The sequence below is a fragment of the Oncorhynchus clarkii genome, chromosome 12 (assembly GCF_045791955.1).
Source record: "Oncorhynchus clarkii lewisi isolate Uvic-CL-2024 chromosome 12, UVic_Ocla_1.0, whole genome shotgun sequence".
In the NCBI taxonomy this organism is placed as follows: domain Eukaryota; kingdom Metazoa; phylum Chordata; class Actinopteri; order Salmoniformes; family Salmonidae; genus Oncorhynchus; species Oncorhynchus clarkii.
Genome location: NC_092158.1, coordinates 77786916 through 77803707, shown reverse-complemented (window position 1 = coordinate 77803707; position 16792 = coordinate 77786916). Strand labels below are relative to the sequence as shown.

At 40.3% G+C, this 16792-nt stretch overlaps 2 protein-coding genes across 3 annotated transcripts; one reads left to right on the top strand and one right to left on the bottom strand.

The window, feature by feature from the left end:
* The first annotated feature begins 4058 nt into the window (after window positions 1-4058).
* On the top strand, window positions 4059-5403 carry LOC139422549 (synaptonemal complex central element protein 2-like). The gene is made up of 5 exons (XM_071173701.1): window positions 4059-4117; window positions 4432-4515; window positions 4681-4769; window positions 4848-5064; window positions 5209-5403. The coding sequence occupies exons 2-5, from the start codon at window positions 4435-4437 to the stop codon at window positions 5401-5403; spliced, it is 582 nt and encodes a 193-aa protein (XP_071029802.1). The 5' UTR covers window positions 4059-4117; window positions 4432-4434.
* Window positions 5404-6339: 936 nt separating this feature from the next.
* LOC139421374 (glutaryl-CoA dehydrogenase, mitochondrial-like) lies at window positions 6340-15070 on the bottom strand. Of its 2 annotated transcripts, none has more exons than XM_071172204.1 (12): window positions 14883-15070; window positions 14132-14251; window positions 13968-14003; window positions 13704-13844; window positions 13467-13529; window positions 10316-10486; window positions 10082-10211; window positions 8460-8676; window positions 8237-8340; window positions 7959-8084; window positions 7639-7799; window positions 6340-7359 (listed from the first exon to the last, which is right to left on the bottom strand). In XM_071172204.1, the coding sequence occupies exons 2-12, from the start codon at window positions 14232-14234 to the stop codon at window positions 7286-7288; spliced, it is 1326 nt and encodes a 441-aa protein (XP_071028305.1). In that variant the 5' UTR covers window positions 14235-14251; window positions 14883-15070; the 3' UTR covers window positions 6340-7285. The 2 variants fall into 2 exon arrangements, with proteins under 2 accessions (XP_071028305.1, XP_071028306.1); XM_071172205.1 differs by having other exon boundaries at window positions 14832-14910.
* Between the last annotated feature and the right edge of the window lie 1722 nt (window positions 15071-16792).

Below are 16792 nucleotides of genomic sequence, written 5' to 3'. Positions count from 1 at the left end.
AGGTCCCTAATTGGGAGAGAACTTTTGGATGTCTATCTGAAATTAATTTCCATGTTCATAAGTCAGTCCCCCTGGAGTTTTCCTTTGACGCGCGTCTTTGTCATCCCTCTGTCACTGTCCTTGGTTCTGTAATGAACCCAAACAATTTTCACGCGGTAGTAAACAGTTCTATTCCTAGACCGCCCACTGTTCATCACTCAAGGGATCAACTTTATCCAGCCTCCACTTAAACAGCCAACCTGTATCAGCTAGATGTAGTTGATAATGTTCCCTTAATTCTATAGTTGATGGATTTACATTACCAAGAAATGATGTCACCTTAAATGTACTAAGGACTCATGGCGTGAAGATCATGCCAATTAGAACCTTTACAGGAGATAGTTAATCGACACACGATCGCATGTAGTGGACGAATTTGTTTAATCCATGTTGTTTATGAAATATTGTAGACGTTTCCTATTCAATATAAACCTACTTTCATCTTTAAAACATGTAGTTGTTCATCTCCACTCGATTATTTTAGAGGGAATATACTTCTCCGCCGGGAATAATTCAGGGCACATAAATGAAAAAGCCTTTTGGCCTTTAATGCTTTCCCTCCATAGACTAGATTTGTATTTGTATTTGTAAGCGCTAATTGTTAGCAGATTTTGAAACGCAACCTCATGAGCCAAATCCTAACTGGAAATGAGCATACAGTTCATGGCCTCAATGTGTCAATATAGACTGTCCCTATCAAATAAATGTATTATTATTATTATCATTATTACGCTACGAATCATTTCTACCAAAATATGAGCTACACTGGTTCATGTTCAGTGACTGACTTCTATTTCCTTAGGTAGAGAGCAGGCTTGGGCATGTATGGTATTTATCTGTTTAATAATTCCCCATTTCAAAGCAGCAGTAGACATGCAAAGAAGCAGAATCTGAAGAGATTAGAGGTTTTATTCCCTCTATGAGACAAGCCTTTATCTGACCACCCCATGTCCTTCATTTACTGATGGATTTGAACTGCTAGAGCCACTGGAATACCTCCAGAGATTATCTCCTGAACTTTGACAACGTTTTGTTCTGTTGGCCCAATATATCTACATATTGCAACAGAATGCAGACCTCTTCTCAAGTTGTGTATACTTCATGTATGTGTGTATGTGAATGCACATGCCACCTGCTTTCGTTATTTTTCACAGAAGTAGTGCACTGGGCCTTTACTAGTCGTGTTTTAGCGGACCAATACCCCCCCTCCTCCGGATTGAATCTGCTTTACTCGGAATGGAACTGAAAGGACACTGCATGGGTTAAATTACCGCTGAGCCCCTGCCAGGACAAATCACTGTGTAGATGACCCAGCCAAATACACATTTTCCAGTGTTTGCTATGGAATTATTGCAATACAACACTGCTCATCAATCAGTTTGACCCAGACATTGCGTCAAAGTCGCCAAAGCAGATTAAGCTACTGCACATGTGCAGCATGATAGTTCTATTGAGTCTATATCTTCCTGTCTGTCACACCATCTCCTCTGCATCTTCCTGTTCACCCTTCTGAAGTTAGGTGTTTGTCTATCCTATGAACTGCCTAACATGAAATTCAGCCCTTAGTTTGACTTTGTTTTAACCTCTTCCTGTCTCCCCCTCTCCTTTTCTCTTTTTTTCAGTTTGCTGATCACTTCTGTTTAAATCCCACTGGCATTACCTCAGTAGGCTTAATCCCCAGATATCAAAACATTTCCACAATGGCTGAGCTCAGATGGATGTACTTTAAAGTTTGTTTGATCACACAAAGTTCATCCTGAAAATACCCCGTCTCTGGTGCTCTAGCTACAGTTGAAGTCGGAAGTTTACAAACACTTAGGTTGGAGTCATTAAAACTCATTTTTCAACCACTCCACAAATTTCTTGTCAACAAACTACAGTTTTGGTAAGTCGGTTAGGACATCTACTTTGTGCATGACACAAGTAATTTTTCTAACAATTGTTTACAGACAGACTAGTTCACTTAAAATTCACTGTATCACAAGTCCAGTGGGTCAGAAGTTTCATACACTAAGTTGACTGTGCCTTTAAACAGCTTGGAAAATTCCAGAAAATGATGTCATGGCTTTAGAAGCTTCTGATAGGCTAATTGACATCATTTGAGTCAATTGGAGGTGTACCTGTGGATGTATTTCAAGGCCTACCTTCAAACCCACTGCCTCTATGCTTGACATCATGGGAAAATCAAAAGATATCAACCAAGACCTCAGAAAAAAAATAGTAGACTTCTACAAGTCTGGTTCATCCTTGGGACCAATTTCCCTGAAGGTACCATATTCATCTGTACAAACAATAGTATGCAAGTATAAACACCATGGGACCACGCAGCCGTCATACCGCTCAGGAAGGAGACGCGTTCTGTCTCCTAGAGATGAACGTACTTTGGTGCGAAAAGTGCAAATCAATCCCAGAAGGACAGCAAAGGACCTTGTGAAGAAGCTGGAAGAAACCGGTAAAAAGGTATCTATATCCACAGTAAAACGAGTCCTATATCGACAGAACCTGAAAGGCCGCTCGGCAAGAAAGAAACCACTGCTCCAAAACCGCCATTAAAAAGCCAGACTATGGTTTGCAACTGCACATGGGGACAAAGATTGTACTTTTTGGAGAAATGTTGTCTGGTCTGATGAAACAAAAAAAATAACTGTTGGTCCATAATGACCATCGTTATGTTTGGAGGAAAAAGGGGGAGGCTTGCAAGCGAAAGAACACCATTCCAACCGTGAAGCACGGGGGTGGCAGCATCATGTTGTGGGGGTGCTTTGCTGCAGGAGGGACGTGTGCACTTCACAAAATAGATGGTGTAGCGGGTCTTATATGTCCCACAGGAGAACCAAGAAATGAAGAGTGACACCATGGCTGTCTTTTTGGCTTTTATGTTGATCTGCAATAGTATTGTGAAAAGACAGGACAGGAACACATCAGTCTCCAATGCACCATCTGACAAGTTGTTCTTACTCTCTGTGTTTTCTTGGACTGAGGAGAATGGGAGCTACGGGTGGTACCAGGGTGTTAGTAGGTGACGCAAGCACCCAGATGAAATAAAATAGATTTAATGAAACACAACTCGAAGATGTTATTCAGCTACTGAGTAGCTGCCTACCGAACATCAACAGGCAGCACCAGTAGCGCAACAATTAAAAATAGACACCAAAAGTAAAGTAACTGGCAATCATATCGATCTGACTTCCCCCTTCTGTCTGAATTTGGAATATTCCTGTTCACAGGCTTTTGCCACTGACCCTCAATCTGGTTGTTCTGTTCTGCGTTGTGTACTTTTCTAATAATTAGAAGTTTGATGGAAAAACCTTTTTAACTCTCCTACAATGGCATCATGAGGGAGGAAAATTAGGTGGATATATTGAAGCAACATCTCAAGACATCAGTCAGGAAGTTAAAGCTTGGTCGCAAATGGGTCTTCCAAATGAACAATGACCCCAAGCATACTTCCAAAGTTGTGGCAAAATGGCTTAAGGACAACAAAGTCAAGGTATTGGAGTGGCCATCACAAAGCCCTGACCTCAATCCCATAGAAAATATGTGGGCAGAACTGAAAAAGAGTGTGTGAGAAAGGAGGCCTACAAACCTGACTCAGTTACACCAGCTCTGTCAGGAGGAATGGGCCAAAATTCACCCAACTTATTGTGGGAAGCTTGTGGAAGGATACCTGAACGTTTGACCCAAGTTAAACAATTTAAAGGCAATGCTACCAAATACTAATTGAGTGTATGTAAACTGCAGACCCACAGGGAATGTGATAAAAACTGAAATAAATCATACTCTCTACTATTATTCTGACATTTCACATTCTTAAAATAAAAAGTGTTGATCCTAACTGACCTAAGACAGGGAATTTTTACTAGGATGAAATGTCAGGAATTGTGAAAAACTGAATTTAATGTATTTGGCTAAGGTAAGGTGTATGTAAACTTCGACTTCGAATCTACGTTGACAACTAACCAGTTCACAGCACGTGTCCTCCAGAACCCGTTTTTCGCGCGCAATTTTTGAGGTGGCCAGACAGTTCTGACGAAAACTTTTATGACACAGTGCAACTGAATAATATACATTTTTTTTGGTAAGTAGCCAGCAACAGTATTTTGTTGTTTCCAATGGAGTTTCGCTAAATATTCCTAATATTTTGGTTACCACCACATGATTTACCCTTGACAAAACTCGAGACTGGATACCTATTTGGTTTTGTCATGATCAGATTAGTCTGAAGTGTTAGCATTAGGCCTAGCTAGGCTAGCTGGCCAGCATAGCCCAATGTAACGTTAAAGTAGTTGAGTCAGAGAAGGTTAGAGAAAGTGGTTTGGTTGAGTTGTTACAGAATTATCTAACTTCCATACCGGTTGCATTTATTTTTCCTATGCAACATTTTGCTCAAAGAAAATGTCCCAGCTCCTCTTTGGAAAGCCAGCACCTACCTTTCAGTCTACACCAAAACTTTGTCATCATCCTTCATCACCCAAGGTAAATGAAGGAAAATATGACTGTCCAGCTCAACTCTGAATGACTGAGATCTTGCACCGTTGAATCCTTTGCTACTTTTTTTTGACAACTGTACACATTGTCAATGTATATTACAGGGACCAGAAAATGTTATGGTTTGATTGACATTTATCCCTGTATTCTTAGGACCCTGAACAAGGACATGGGCCAGAACAGGACATCCCTGATGAGACATTTTCGTTTGTGACACTGGACGAAAGCCATGGACAGCAAAGGTATGGCGTTACTGGGTTTAAAGTATTATTCATTATGTGTTCTGTTAAGTATTTAACATTTTTTTTTAAAAATGGAAGTGAGGACTCCGGCATCGACATTTCAAACATATCCAATAGACGTGACGTACACAACAGTACCTCCAGCGAGCGCCCAGGTGAGGAGGCTACGACTGTTCTCAGTTCAACGATAGAGGAGATAGGGAAGAAGGCCCAGGATCTGATAGAGCGAATCAACCAGAGCCGAGCCATGGACCAGGAAATCATGACCACCTTCGAGAACAAGTTAATGAATAAGGTATCACTGTCCTACTGTTGAGTAAAAAGCACATGGTCACATTTTTTGGTAGTTAAAAAAGAATGCATTTAGATTACGAGTCTAGCCTAATGTTTATGTGAAGGAGAGTGACTGTGACTAGTGCGCGTGTGGGTTCCTCCCCAGGTGAGTGAGGTGTGCCAACAGGTGAAGGAGCAGATGTTCAGCAGCTATGAGGAACATGGCCGTGGGATGGGGGCCAATCTGCAGGAGCTGTCTGAGGTTCTGGAGAGGTGCAGTCAGCTCAGTATGGAGCTGCAGGGAGCCAGTCAGACCTTATCAGCCATTAACAACAGCCTGCAGCGGACAGCTAAGAACTGACATCTACCCAGCCATTAATTTATTTGAATTGCCTTATAGCATCCCAACTTCTGGGAGGTCTGGAATAATTAAAGCAATGCCTTGTTTGTTAGACTGTGGTATATGTCAAATATAACATAAAACAGTGGTTGTAAACTGAGTGGGTGTTGGAAGCTTTTGTTTATAAAAAATATTTATTACATAACTAGTGTGGATATTTTTGTTCATACCCATGACCAAATAGCATTATAGAACATATTTAATGGGACAGAATATTGGTTTGTGCCCAGTTTAGAATCAAAAACATTCACCTTAATGCCTATGGGTCGGTCCACCAATTCGCTGCCTTTGGAGAAGTGTAACTTGGTATAATTTTTTTTTAATTTTTTTTTTTAAACATGCTGTTATAAAGAGCAGAGAACTTCATTAAAGAAATGTTTCTATCAAAAGACGTCATAAAAATAATTACTATAGTAAGTGTATATTAAGTGCCAAATAAAGTAACAGGGTTGATGACTTCTTAAAGCAGCTAAAAAAATCCCTTGTGACAGGGGGAATGGAAGCTTGTGTGCAACAGTTGCAATTGAATGCAAGCTTCACCCAACATTAAAATTGTTAAAACATTTCTAGCCTGTCTATCCATGGGTAACAGGGTTGACGTGTTATGCTCGACCCACTCAGTTTTCCATCACTAAACACCAGAAAATGTCCAAAAAGAGTAGAACCTACTTTTACACTATGATTTGACTATTAGATGTTCAATGTTTAGACAAATATATATAAAACAAGTTCAGTTCACATAAGTGTTGACCTTAAAATGTACAGAAATCACTAATCACATTAAATAAGTATTTGCAAATGACCTTGTCAAAGCAACAAAATAACTACAACTTCACAGTGATGGGGAAAACTTTTGAGTTTAAGTGCGTTAAAATCTTCCAGAAGTCACAGTGCACATTTAGCGAGTCATAATAGAAATCGGATTTATTGAATACTCTGTGTGATCTATATTAAAGGGCACTTCATTTAATGTAACAGGCTTTTAAAATTCAATAGTGGTGCACAATTTCTATATCAAAGGGACGCAAAATACACTTTTCATGGAATACCCCAAATACAAATTTCTCGGATCTGCCTAAATGGTCACAAATACAACTATTCAATTACAAAAAAAGCAATGGCATGATTATTTAAACTGCTTTAATTTATTTACTTAATTTATCTTCAATTGATTTAACTTTTTTCCCCCCCAACTCTAACAGTACATGCAGTATCAATTATTTGGCATTCAATTACCAATAACTGGTCATTAGTACCATCACAGTTCTAAAAACTCAGGACATACGTATGGATCATGACCTCATTTTAAAATGTTTGTCCAACAACCATTTTACTACAAATGCTGTGAGGAAACAAGCATTTCAACTTCCACCGTATAGTAAACTATTTCAAACACATTCTAGACAGAAATTGTCCAAACAAACCAGTATGTACTAGGGTTTTATGAGAGTAGAAAAATAGCTTTGTTTTTCAAGTTGAAATAATTACACTCATGAATTGTCCATGAGATCGATGATAGACTTGCCTTTAAAACCCGACCTGGTCTTTCGCATAAAATAAAGATTTAGGACTGGTTTCCCGGACACAGACTAAGCCTAGTCCTGGTCTAAAAAGCAATTTCAATCGAGATTCTCCATTGAGCATGCTTTTTAGTCCAGGACCAAGCTTAATCTGTGTCTAGAAAACCAGCCCATATTCTACAAACTCAAGAGAGAGGAAACATTAGCATTAGTGTTACTGTAGAAGACAAGCCATCAAAGCAGTGTAGAACTACTTGTCCTTTAAGGAACAGATTGACTTGAGGTTTCTGATAGTGGTCTGTTTGAGCACTAGCAGCAGGCAGTTAGTTATTAACAGTGAAAGACTGCAGTCCAGTGATGGCTCTGCCCAGAATCAGGGCATGGATGTCATGGGTACCTGGAAGACAAAAAACAATATAAGGAACCATGTGGAACAGTGCTGATGCTGAAGTTGAGCAACTATATAAGGGGAGAGAGACATTTTTTTTTCTCATTTGAAAATATTGTGGAAAGTTCAATGGTTTTCCCATATGACCTATTTATTTATTGTAAATGACATATTACTGACCTCTACTGGTGAGGAAATAAACCATGATAAAAAAGTTTTGCTTCCACATCCATAGCAATGACACATCCATATCCTCTTAGACCTGGTTATGGCCTTCTTTCTCCTCACCTTCGTATGTGTTGACGGCCTCCAGGTTCATAACATGGCGGATGATGTGGTACTCATCAGAGATGCCGTTTCCTCCCAGCATGTCTCTGGCCTGCCGGGCGATGTCCAGGGACTTCCCACAGCTGTTCCTCTTTAGCATAGAGATCATCTCAGGGGCTGCCCTGAGGGAGGAGAGAAGACATATGAGATAAGTCTCCTCCGGTTCTATTCACTCTGAAACAACCTGAAATTGTACTTCCCCTATGGTGTTTAGTTATTTGTTAAAAAGTGGTGTCACACTACAAGACAATTATGTCACATCATTTCCAGTTCCCTCTTACTTTTTGGCGTCGATGAGTCTCCCCAGCTGTAGACAGGCCTGCAGACCAATGGTGATTTCTGTCAACATGTCGGCCATCTTTTTCTGCATCAGCTGGTTTCTGGCCAGGGGTACTCCAAACTGGATTCTGAGATTAACAAATATCATGAGTAGCAGAACATCTTAAGTTCACTCAGAAAAGCTGAGAAAACAAAATAAGATTCAAGAGCTACAGACTTTTGCTCGGTCCTGCTCATCCAAAACAACATCCCATACCAATAGTAGCCGCAGAATCCTCACCTGTCTAGTGTGTACTGACGAGCCGCGTGGAAGCAGAACTCTGCAGCACCTAGTGAACCCCAGGCGATGCCATACCGGGCATTGTTCAGGCAACCAAAGGGACCCTAGAGCCAAAGAGAACAGACAAAACATTTATACCAACAAGGTTAAACAGCATTATAAGAAAGTCTGGCCATCCACATAAAAGTCAGTACATTAGAGTGGTATCCTGGCCTCTACTCACCCCCAGGCCAGAGACTTTGGGCAGCAGGTTCTCCTCAGGAACCTCCACCTCGTCCATGATGATCATGCCAGTGGCAGACGCCCTCAGAGAGAACTTGCCCTCGATCTTGGGTGTGGTGAAGCCCTTCATACCGCGCTCCAGGATAAAGCCACACACCTTCCCATCGTCACACTTGGCCCAGACCACAGCAATGTCCGCCACAGGGGAGTTGGTGATCCTGACGATGGTGAAGGAGATGAGGGAAGGCATTGTAATTTAGGGAGGAGCTATTTTATCAGTATGCTACAGAGTGAGCCTGGTTTCTAGGGCTATATGAGGACAGTTTTGCATAAGTTTCACAAGACGTGATGGGAGAATTGAACAGAACCACGTACTCAATGTCAAACTAAGCATTTTGTTGAAGTTGTTGAAGCTGCATTTCCCCAGAGGAAACAGTGTTACATCAAATATATAAAACATGAACTACAGGCCCAGGTTACCAATTAACATGTATTTATTTATTCAGTGTTAAGCTTACGCAATGTGAGGGCCAATGCACTCAATGGTTAAGTATACAACCACAAAGTCCAGTTCAGTCACTGCTGACGTCTCTCAGTTCAGAATCATAACACTCTGTGAAACAAGAGTAAAGGGGAACTGAGGGGAACCTAATATTCATGCACCTAGCATTAATATATTTGTGAACAGCACCACCCTGTGGACTAGTTTACAGAGTGAAATGTTTACAATTTAGATAAGAGCCAAACCACTTGATCTTGGGTTTATTATTTAAAAAAATACATAAAAAAACATATTTTAAAAATTGCTCTAATGAATACAAAACCTCTGAAGATTTCTGTATAATAGAAAGCATATATTCCTATTCTTCAGAATTTTTGGAAGTGGCCTATTCTTGATGTTTCATGAATAGGTAGTCTTTTCAATCAGTAGAGGAATGCATTCCAAGGTGTTGAGACAAAGGTAGCCATCAATGTTTGTGGTCTGTAGGTGTTTGTTCTGTTATATAATCCATTGGCTATTTATTAGGAAGCAATTCTAAAGTTCTTTGCACTGAGTACATCACAAAACACTGAGTACATCACATCTAAACATCAAGGTTCTCCTAATGCCTGCTATCCAGCTACACACATCTCTGTCCAGTCAGTCCTGAAGTCCTCATGGGGTGATGAACTGTTTCCGTCACTATGTAGTAGGGCTGGGAATTACAAAGGACCTCTCGCTACGCTATTATCACGATACTTAGGTGACGATACAATATGTATTGCAATTCTCATGTATTGTGATTCAATACTGCAATTGTATTGCAAGGTTATGTTTCAAACATATTGCTCACTATATGTCTGCTGCAGAGAGATGAGAAAGCATGAGAAAATTTGTTTTGATCAGTCAGGAAATTAAAGTGCTGAAGACATGGTGGCTCATTATTTAAAAAGAAGATGGAGAACAAGCTATAAGATGAAAAATACCCGAGTTTTGGTGCAGGTACAGACAACTAGCACCATCTAGCAAAAATTATATATAACACAATATCGTCAAAAATAATATGCGCGACATGTAACTGTATTGATTTTTTCTCCCTAGCACTACTATGTAGTGAAGTACAGTCTCCCAGTTCTACTCACCAGGTCTTGGAGCCAGTGAGAGTGAAGGTGCGGCTGGAGGGGTTGAACTTAGCCCGGGTCTCCATGCCACCGGGGTCACTGCCGTGGTTGGGCTCAGTCAACCCAAAACAGCCCAGGATCTCTCCACGAGCTGGGAGGTAGAGGACGCATTACAGGACAAATACACCCAGATACAAACAGGGCTGCGTCATTTAAGATGAGGCTTAAGGGATGTGGACGTCCCCTCCTCCTTACCCAGCCTGGGCAGCCACTTCTCCTTCTGCTCTTCGGTACCGTACGCGTAGATAGGGTGCATGACCAAGGAGGACTGCACACTCATGACAGAGCGGTAGCCGCTGTCCACCCTCTCCACTTCCCTCGCGATCAAACCGTAGGCCACATAACTCGTCCCAGCACAGCCATAGCCTGGTCAAAGTGTAGAGGGAGAGAGGTCACATCATAGGCAATAACCTCCAAAACAAACAGTAGGCCTACATTAAAAGGGAATTCAGTGAATCTACAATTAATTATCTAATTTACATTATCTATATTTGAATGCTTCTGGCATCACACATATAGTTGATTCTCAAAAACAAATAGCCTTTAACATTTTGTGATCAAAATGACTAAAGTCCATTTCACAGAAAACAAAATCCTTCTTTGAAAGCTTACAGAGAATGATATAACCCCAGGGGGGCTTACAGGTACATTATCCATTTCAAATTATAAGTTTATAAAACATGTACCAGTAGGCTGTCACTCAAATTAAAATAAAGAAAAACTCTGTATTTCTTACAGTTAAGTTATAAAAAAAACAGCCAACCATGTTTCCCACCCATTCCCATCCCGCTCACCAGTTTACAGAGTCAAGTATATTTGTCCAAGCCTCAATTGTTCCTTGAGTAGCACCATTCATTCTCGCTGTCGATAATTATAACTTCTAACAGTAACTGTATCCACTGGCGAACTTGGAGAGAGTGAGGTGATTGCCATCTAAGAGCCATCAATCATCTCTGATTGATTGAGAGATTCAAGGAGCTATCATCATTAGGTAACATAATATATGCCAAACATTGAATATTTACATTCATGCACATCGCACTTGTACCTTTGCCCAAGAAGCATTTAACTGCAGGGCACTCACACAGCATATGGAGTTGGGGCCAATTTCATCATGAAATATTTTTCTTGGTGTTAAATACAGTCTGTGAACAAACTTATAATGTATAAATTGATGGCTTGGATTACAGGATGACTTATTTTTTTCCATATTCTGTTCCAGTTAAAGGGTTATTCAGATTCAACAAGATCTGTGAACCAAACTTTTTTAATAGCTAGCTCAGAATGAGTGACATCGGGTGGTGTAGGTGTCCTGGAGGGCAAGTAGTTTGCCCCCGGTGATGCGTTGTGCAGACCTCACTACCCTCTGGAGAGCCTTACGGTTGTGGGTGGAGCAGTTGCCGTACCAGGCAGTGATACAGCCTGACAGGATGCTCTCGATTGTGCATCTGTAAGAGTTGAGTGTTTTTGGAGACAAGCCAAATTTCTTCAGCCTCCTGAGATTGAAGAGGCGCTGCTGCGCCTTCTTCACCACGCTGTCTGTGTGGGTGGACCATTTCAGTTTGTCCGTAATGTGTACGCCGAGGAACTTAAAACTTTCCACCTTCTCCACTACTGTCCCGTCGATGTGGATAGGGGGCTGCTCCCCCTCCCCCTGTTATTTTCCTGACACCACACTCCGAGGACCCTCACCTCCTGTCTCGTCATTGTTGGTAATCAAGCCTACCACTGTAATGTCGTCTGCAAACTTGATGATTGAGTTGGAGGCGTGCATGGCCATGCAGTCATGGGTGAACAGGGAGTACAGGAGTACAGGAGAGGGCTGAGAACGCACCCTTGTGGGGCCCCAGTGTTGAGGATCGGAGGGGTGGAGATGTTGTTACCTACCCTCACCACCTGGGGGTAGGTAACAACATCTCCACCCCGCTGATCCTCAACACTTAAGTTCCTTGCTCAGAACATATGAAAGCTGGTGGTTCAATTTTCCCAGTTCTTCAATATTCCCAGTTAAGAAGTTTAAGGTTGTAGTTATTATAGGAATTATGACACGTCGACTATTTATCTCTATACCATTTGTATTTCATATACCTTTTTGACTATTGGATGTTCTTATAGGCACTTTAGTATTGCCAGCCTAATCCTGGGAGTTGATAGGCTTGAAGTCATAAACAGCGCTGTGTTTCAAGCATTGCTAAGAGCTGCTCGCAAACGCAGTAAAATGTGGTTTGAATGAATGCTTACGAGCCTGCTGCTGCCTACCCCCACTCACTCAGACTGCTCTATCAAATATCAAATCATAGACTTAATTATAATAAACACACAGAAATACGAGCCTTTGGTCATTAATATGGTCAAATCCAGAAACTATAATTTTGAAAACAAAACATTTAGTCTTTCAGAACCATTCCGTATTTTGCCAAACGGGTGGCAACCACAAGTCTAAATATTGCTGTTACATTGCACAACCTTTAATGTTATGTCATAATTATGTAAAATTCTGGCAAATTAACTACGGCCCAAACTGTTGCATATACCCTGACTCTGCTTGCAATGAATGCAAAAGAAGTGACACAATTTCCCTAGTTAATATTGCCTGCTAACATGCATTTATTTCAACTAAATATGCAGGTTTAAAAAAATATACTTCTGTGTATTGATTTAAAAAAAGGCAATGATGTTTATGGTTAGGAACATTTGTGCAACGAATGTGCTTTTATCGCAAAAGCGCTTTTGTTAAATCATCACCTGTTTGGCGAAGTTGAATTAAGCTGTGATTCGATGATAAATTAACAGGCACTGCATTGATTATATGCAACGCAGGACAAGCTAGTTAACCTAGTAATATCAACCATGTGTAGTTAACTAGTGATTATGTGAAGATTGTTTTCTTATAAGATGATTTTAATACTAGCTAGCATCTTACCTTGGCTCATTGCAGCCACAAGGTCCTTTTGACACTGCACACGCGTAACAGGTGGTCAGCCTGCCACGCAGTTTCCTCATGATTGCAATGTAATCGGCGTCCAAAAAGACAGGTTACCGATTGTTATGAAAACTTGAAATCGGCCCTAATTAAATCGGCCATGCCGATTAATCGGTCGACCTCTAATGGAGATCAGTCCTTTCGAGAGCCCAGATAATTTATTTATAAATCCCATCATTGGATGGTTCAGTAGTTGGGTTTCCCAAGGGACTCCATAGGCCAGCATAGCTGATCTAAATTGTAAATATAGAAAAAAATATTTACCTGGTAATGTATATGTATTTCAAATCTTGGAATGTTCTCAAACTATTACTGTCCAGGATATCGGCAAGGCCACCCTCCAGATCAAAGGTATTGACTCACCTTTAATAGTTGGGCCCAGGACACCCAGCTCCCCCATCTCTGACACAATGTCTCGATGGAACACTAAGACAAAACAGGCAGCTTGTTATGTTGACATGGTTTGCATAACTGACAAAATTCATAATATTGACATTCCATCTTAAAGGGCAAAACTGATCGTTAAGGGTTCCTTCCTAGGTTATTGGCATAAATAGCTCAATGGGCTGGGTGATGGTGTGTCTCAAAAGTCAGACCCACCTTCGTTTCTGTTGGCCATCAGAATGCGGGGCATGAGTTTGTCCTGACAGTAATCACGGAACGAGTCTCGGATCATGATCTCGTCCTCAGTCAGCTGACCCTCCAGCTCCAGGCCATCCCGCCAGTTAAACTGAACCTTGGCTGGTCGTTCAGTAGAGAAGGATCATAGAGCAGAGAAGCACAATTGAATAGCCATCAGACACCAAAAATAATAGAAGGGCAATATATGTATGATTGATCTGAAAGGAGTTGATATCAACATACGTGCTTTAGCCTTCTTCTCACTAGCTTTCTCTGCATCTGTGGAAAGGACACAGATTGAGTACTTCCCCTGACAAATAGAGGCATGATGATTGTAAGAATGGCTTTGTAAAACTGCTACCATTGTGTTCTCATGATGGCAAGGTCATTATTGAGTAATGTGATACCCTTTTGTGCAGGTGCTGCTGATCCCTGAGATCTTGATGCTGAAATGATGGCACATCTCTGGGGGTTGACCAGCAGACGGCACACAGCGCTTCTCAGTGCCATGATGGTTAGCTAGATTTCTATGAGAGAAAAACAAGGAGAAAAACGTTTTAGAATAAAATAATCCATAAATCAATGCAACAAACTCAAATAGTTGTCATTTCAAAGACATAATGGGTTATAACTTTTAACAATTATGTAATTTGAGAGAGCAGGTGGAGAAAGCAACTAGAAAATTTAACCCATGTAGCTGCATAGGATAGTTTGAGGAGTAATAAGTCGTGATTAGTTTCGACAATGTTGAAAAAGAGATGTGGTGGTTGGCAGACAAGTTGTTACGCAAGATAACATTAGCACTAGCTAGTAGCTATCCCAACTATTTACAAAGTACCTGGCTAGATAAATGATGATCTGCAGGCAACTGAAACTTGGCAGCTATTAACACACCTCACTGTGTGTGTTGGCCACGTTAGTTGATGTTAAAATTTTAGTTGTGATAGCTAAAAGAGCTAGCTATTTAGAAAAATGCTGCATGCAGATAAATGATTACGATTAGTTAGTTTACGTTAGCTAGACTAGCTTGAAAGTCAGTCTTGCTCTAGTGTCAAGATGTAAAAGCATAGTATCGAGTTTATTTACTTGACATGAACACAAACTTACTGTTTCATCAATGTCCCAAATATATTAGCTAACTTCAATACATAGACTGACCTGTAATTTACAGTGCTGGAGATCCTTGACCCAGGCCTCCGTAGTCCTTTCCAAATTGACAAGGTAGGGGAGGACAAACGTTAACACAGGCGCCTGCGTTACGTAGGTCAGGAATGGTTAGGTTCTGTCGCCATTTTGAGTGTGGCAAATTGACGTTGATCCACATTTAGTATGATAAAATAACATGTTAATGGTATGTCTGGAACCAAATGTAAATGATAGTGGGAAGTAAATTATTATGAACTTCAAACATGTTTTTTTGTGCAAAAGCATTGGTCGTTTTTTTTCTCTTTTCACCACTTCCTATGGCTGCTTTCTAGTGTCTCTCCATGCTGTGGCGTAGTTTTTGATTAAGCTCTGATTGGTTTATTGGCGGGGGCGTGCAGATTCAAGGCGTGGCTATGAGAGGGTTCTTTTCATGCATTGACCACATTCATGTTCAGAACTATTTTCAGAACGTAGGGACAGTGGTGGAAAAAATACCCAATTGTCATACTTGAGTAAAAGTAAAGATACCTTAATAGAAAATGACTGAAGTAAAACGGAGAGTCACCTAGTAAAATACAACTTGAAATAATTGGTGTTAAATACACTTATGTATTTAACTTTTATTTAACTATGCAAGTCAGTTAAGAACACATTCGTATTTACAATGACGGCCTACCAAAAGGCAAAAAGCCTCCTGGGGGACGGGGCCGGGATTAAAATGTAAAATCAATTGAATAAAAATATAGGCCAAAACACACATCACGACAAGAGAGACAACACAACACTACATAAAGAGAGACCTAAGACAAGAACATAGCATGGCAGCAACACATGGCAACACAGCATGGTAAAAACACAACATAACAACATGGTAGCAACACAACATGGCAGCAGCACAGAACATTATTGGGCACCAAAATGATTGGGCATAGACAACAGCACGAAGGGCGAGAAGGTAGAGAACAATACATCACGCAAAGCAGCCACAACGGTCAGTATCAACAGCTAAAAATATAAAGTATCAAAAGTAAAAGTATAAATTATTTCAAAATCCTTATATTAATCAAACCAGACGCCATCATTTTTTAAATTTATTTTTTATTTGTGGATTAGCCAGGGGCACACTCCAGCATTGGGGTTTAGTGAGTCCTCCAGATCAGAGTGAATTGGAACATCTGAATTGGAACATGTCCTGCTAAGCATTCAAAATATAAGGAGTATTTTTGGGTGTCAGGGAAAAAGTATTTTACATTTTAGCCAGTTAAGAACAACTTCTTATTTACAATGACAACCTATACCGGCCAAACGTGGACGAAGCTGGGCCAATTGTGTGCCGCCCTATGTATGGATTAAAAAATACAATATTTTCTTTAGGAATGTAAAGTAAAAGTTAAACTAGTCAAAAATATAAATAGTAACGTAAAGTACAGATACTACTTAAGTAGCAGTTTACAAAGTACTTTACATCACTGCATATGGACCTGTCAAGCTGATAAAAACGATTGTAATTTATCATTCCATACATTAACTTGACTATGACTTGGAACGTTTTTCCTGTAGATAACAATTAAACATTAAGTCACTAGAGTCTGATTACTTGAGCAACCACTTTCATGACTTTGCCCGTCTCTCTGGATCATAAAAGGAGGATCATTTTCATATTATTCTAAGATGTTGGGCCCCGACTTTACCAGTAGAGTGCAGCACATTGGCATTTGTGTAATGAGCTCAATGTAACATGCACTACTATGATAGAGTATAATAGAGCTATAAAACTCTACAAAGCTCATTGAAGGTTTGTTTATGATTGTTGTTAATTAAATGTGCAAAGAGATGTTGATTCCAGACATGCAACTCCCCATCCCACATTTAGAAAAAGGTCTAAATGAGAATGAAATATATTAATAATTGGGGGAAAAAGC

Excerpts from the sequence above, each read along its gene's own strand:
- LOC139422549 (XM_071173701.1), top strand. The coding sequence starts at position 4,435 with ATGTCCCAGCTCCTCTTTGGAAAGCCAGCACCTACCTTTCAGTCTACA. Across the intron at positions 4,770-4,847 it reads GAAAGCCATGGACAGCAAAG|TGAGGACTCCGGCATCGACA; the intron begins GTATGGCGTTAC and ends TAAAAATGGAAG. Across the intron at positions 5,065-5,208 it reads AGAACAAGTTAATGAATAAG|GTGAGTGAGGTGTGCCAACA; the intron begins GTATCACTGTCC and ends GTTCCTCCCCAG.
- LOC139421374 (XM_071172204.1), bottom strand. The coding sequence starts at position 14,234 with ATGGCACTGAGAAGCGCTGTGTGCCGTCTGCTGGTCAACCCCCAGAGA. Across the intron at positions 14,004-14,131 it reads AGCAGCACCTGCACAAAAGG|ATGCAGAGAAAGCTAGTGAG; the intron begins GTATCACATTAC and ends TCCTTTCCACAG. Across the intron at positions 7,800-7,958 it reads AGACTCATCGACGCCAAAAA|GGCAGCCCCTGAGATGATCT; the intron begins GTAAGAGGGAAC and ends CTCCTCCCTCAG.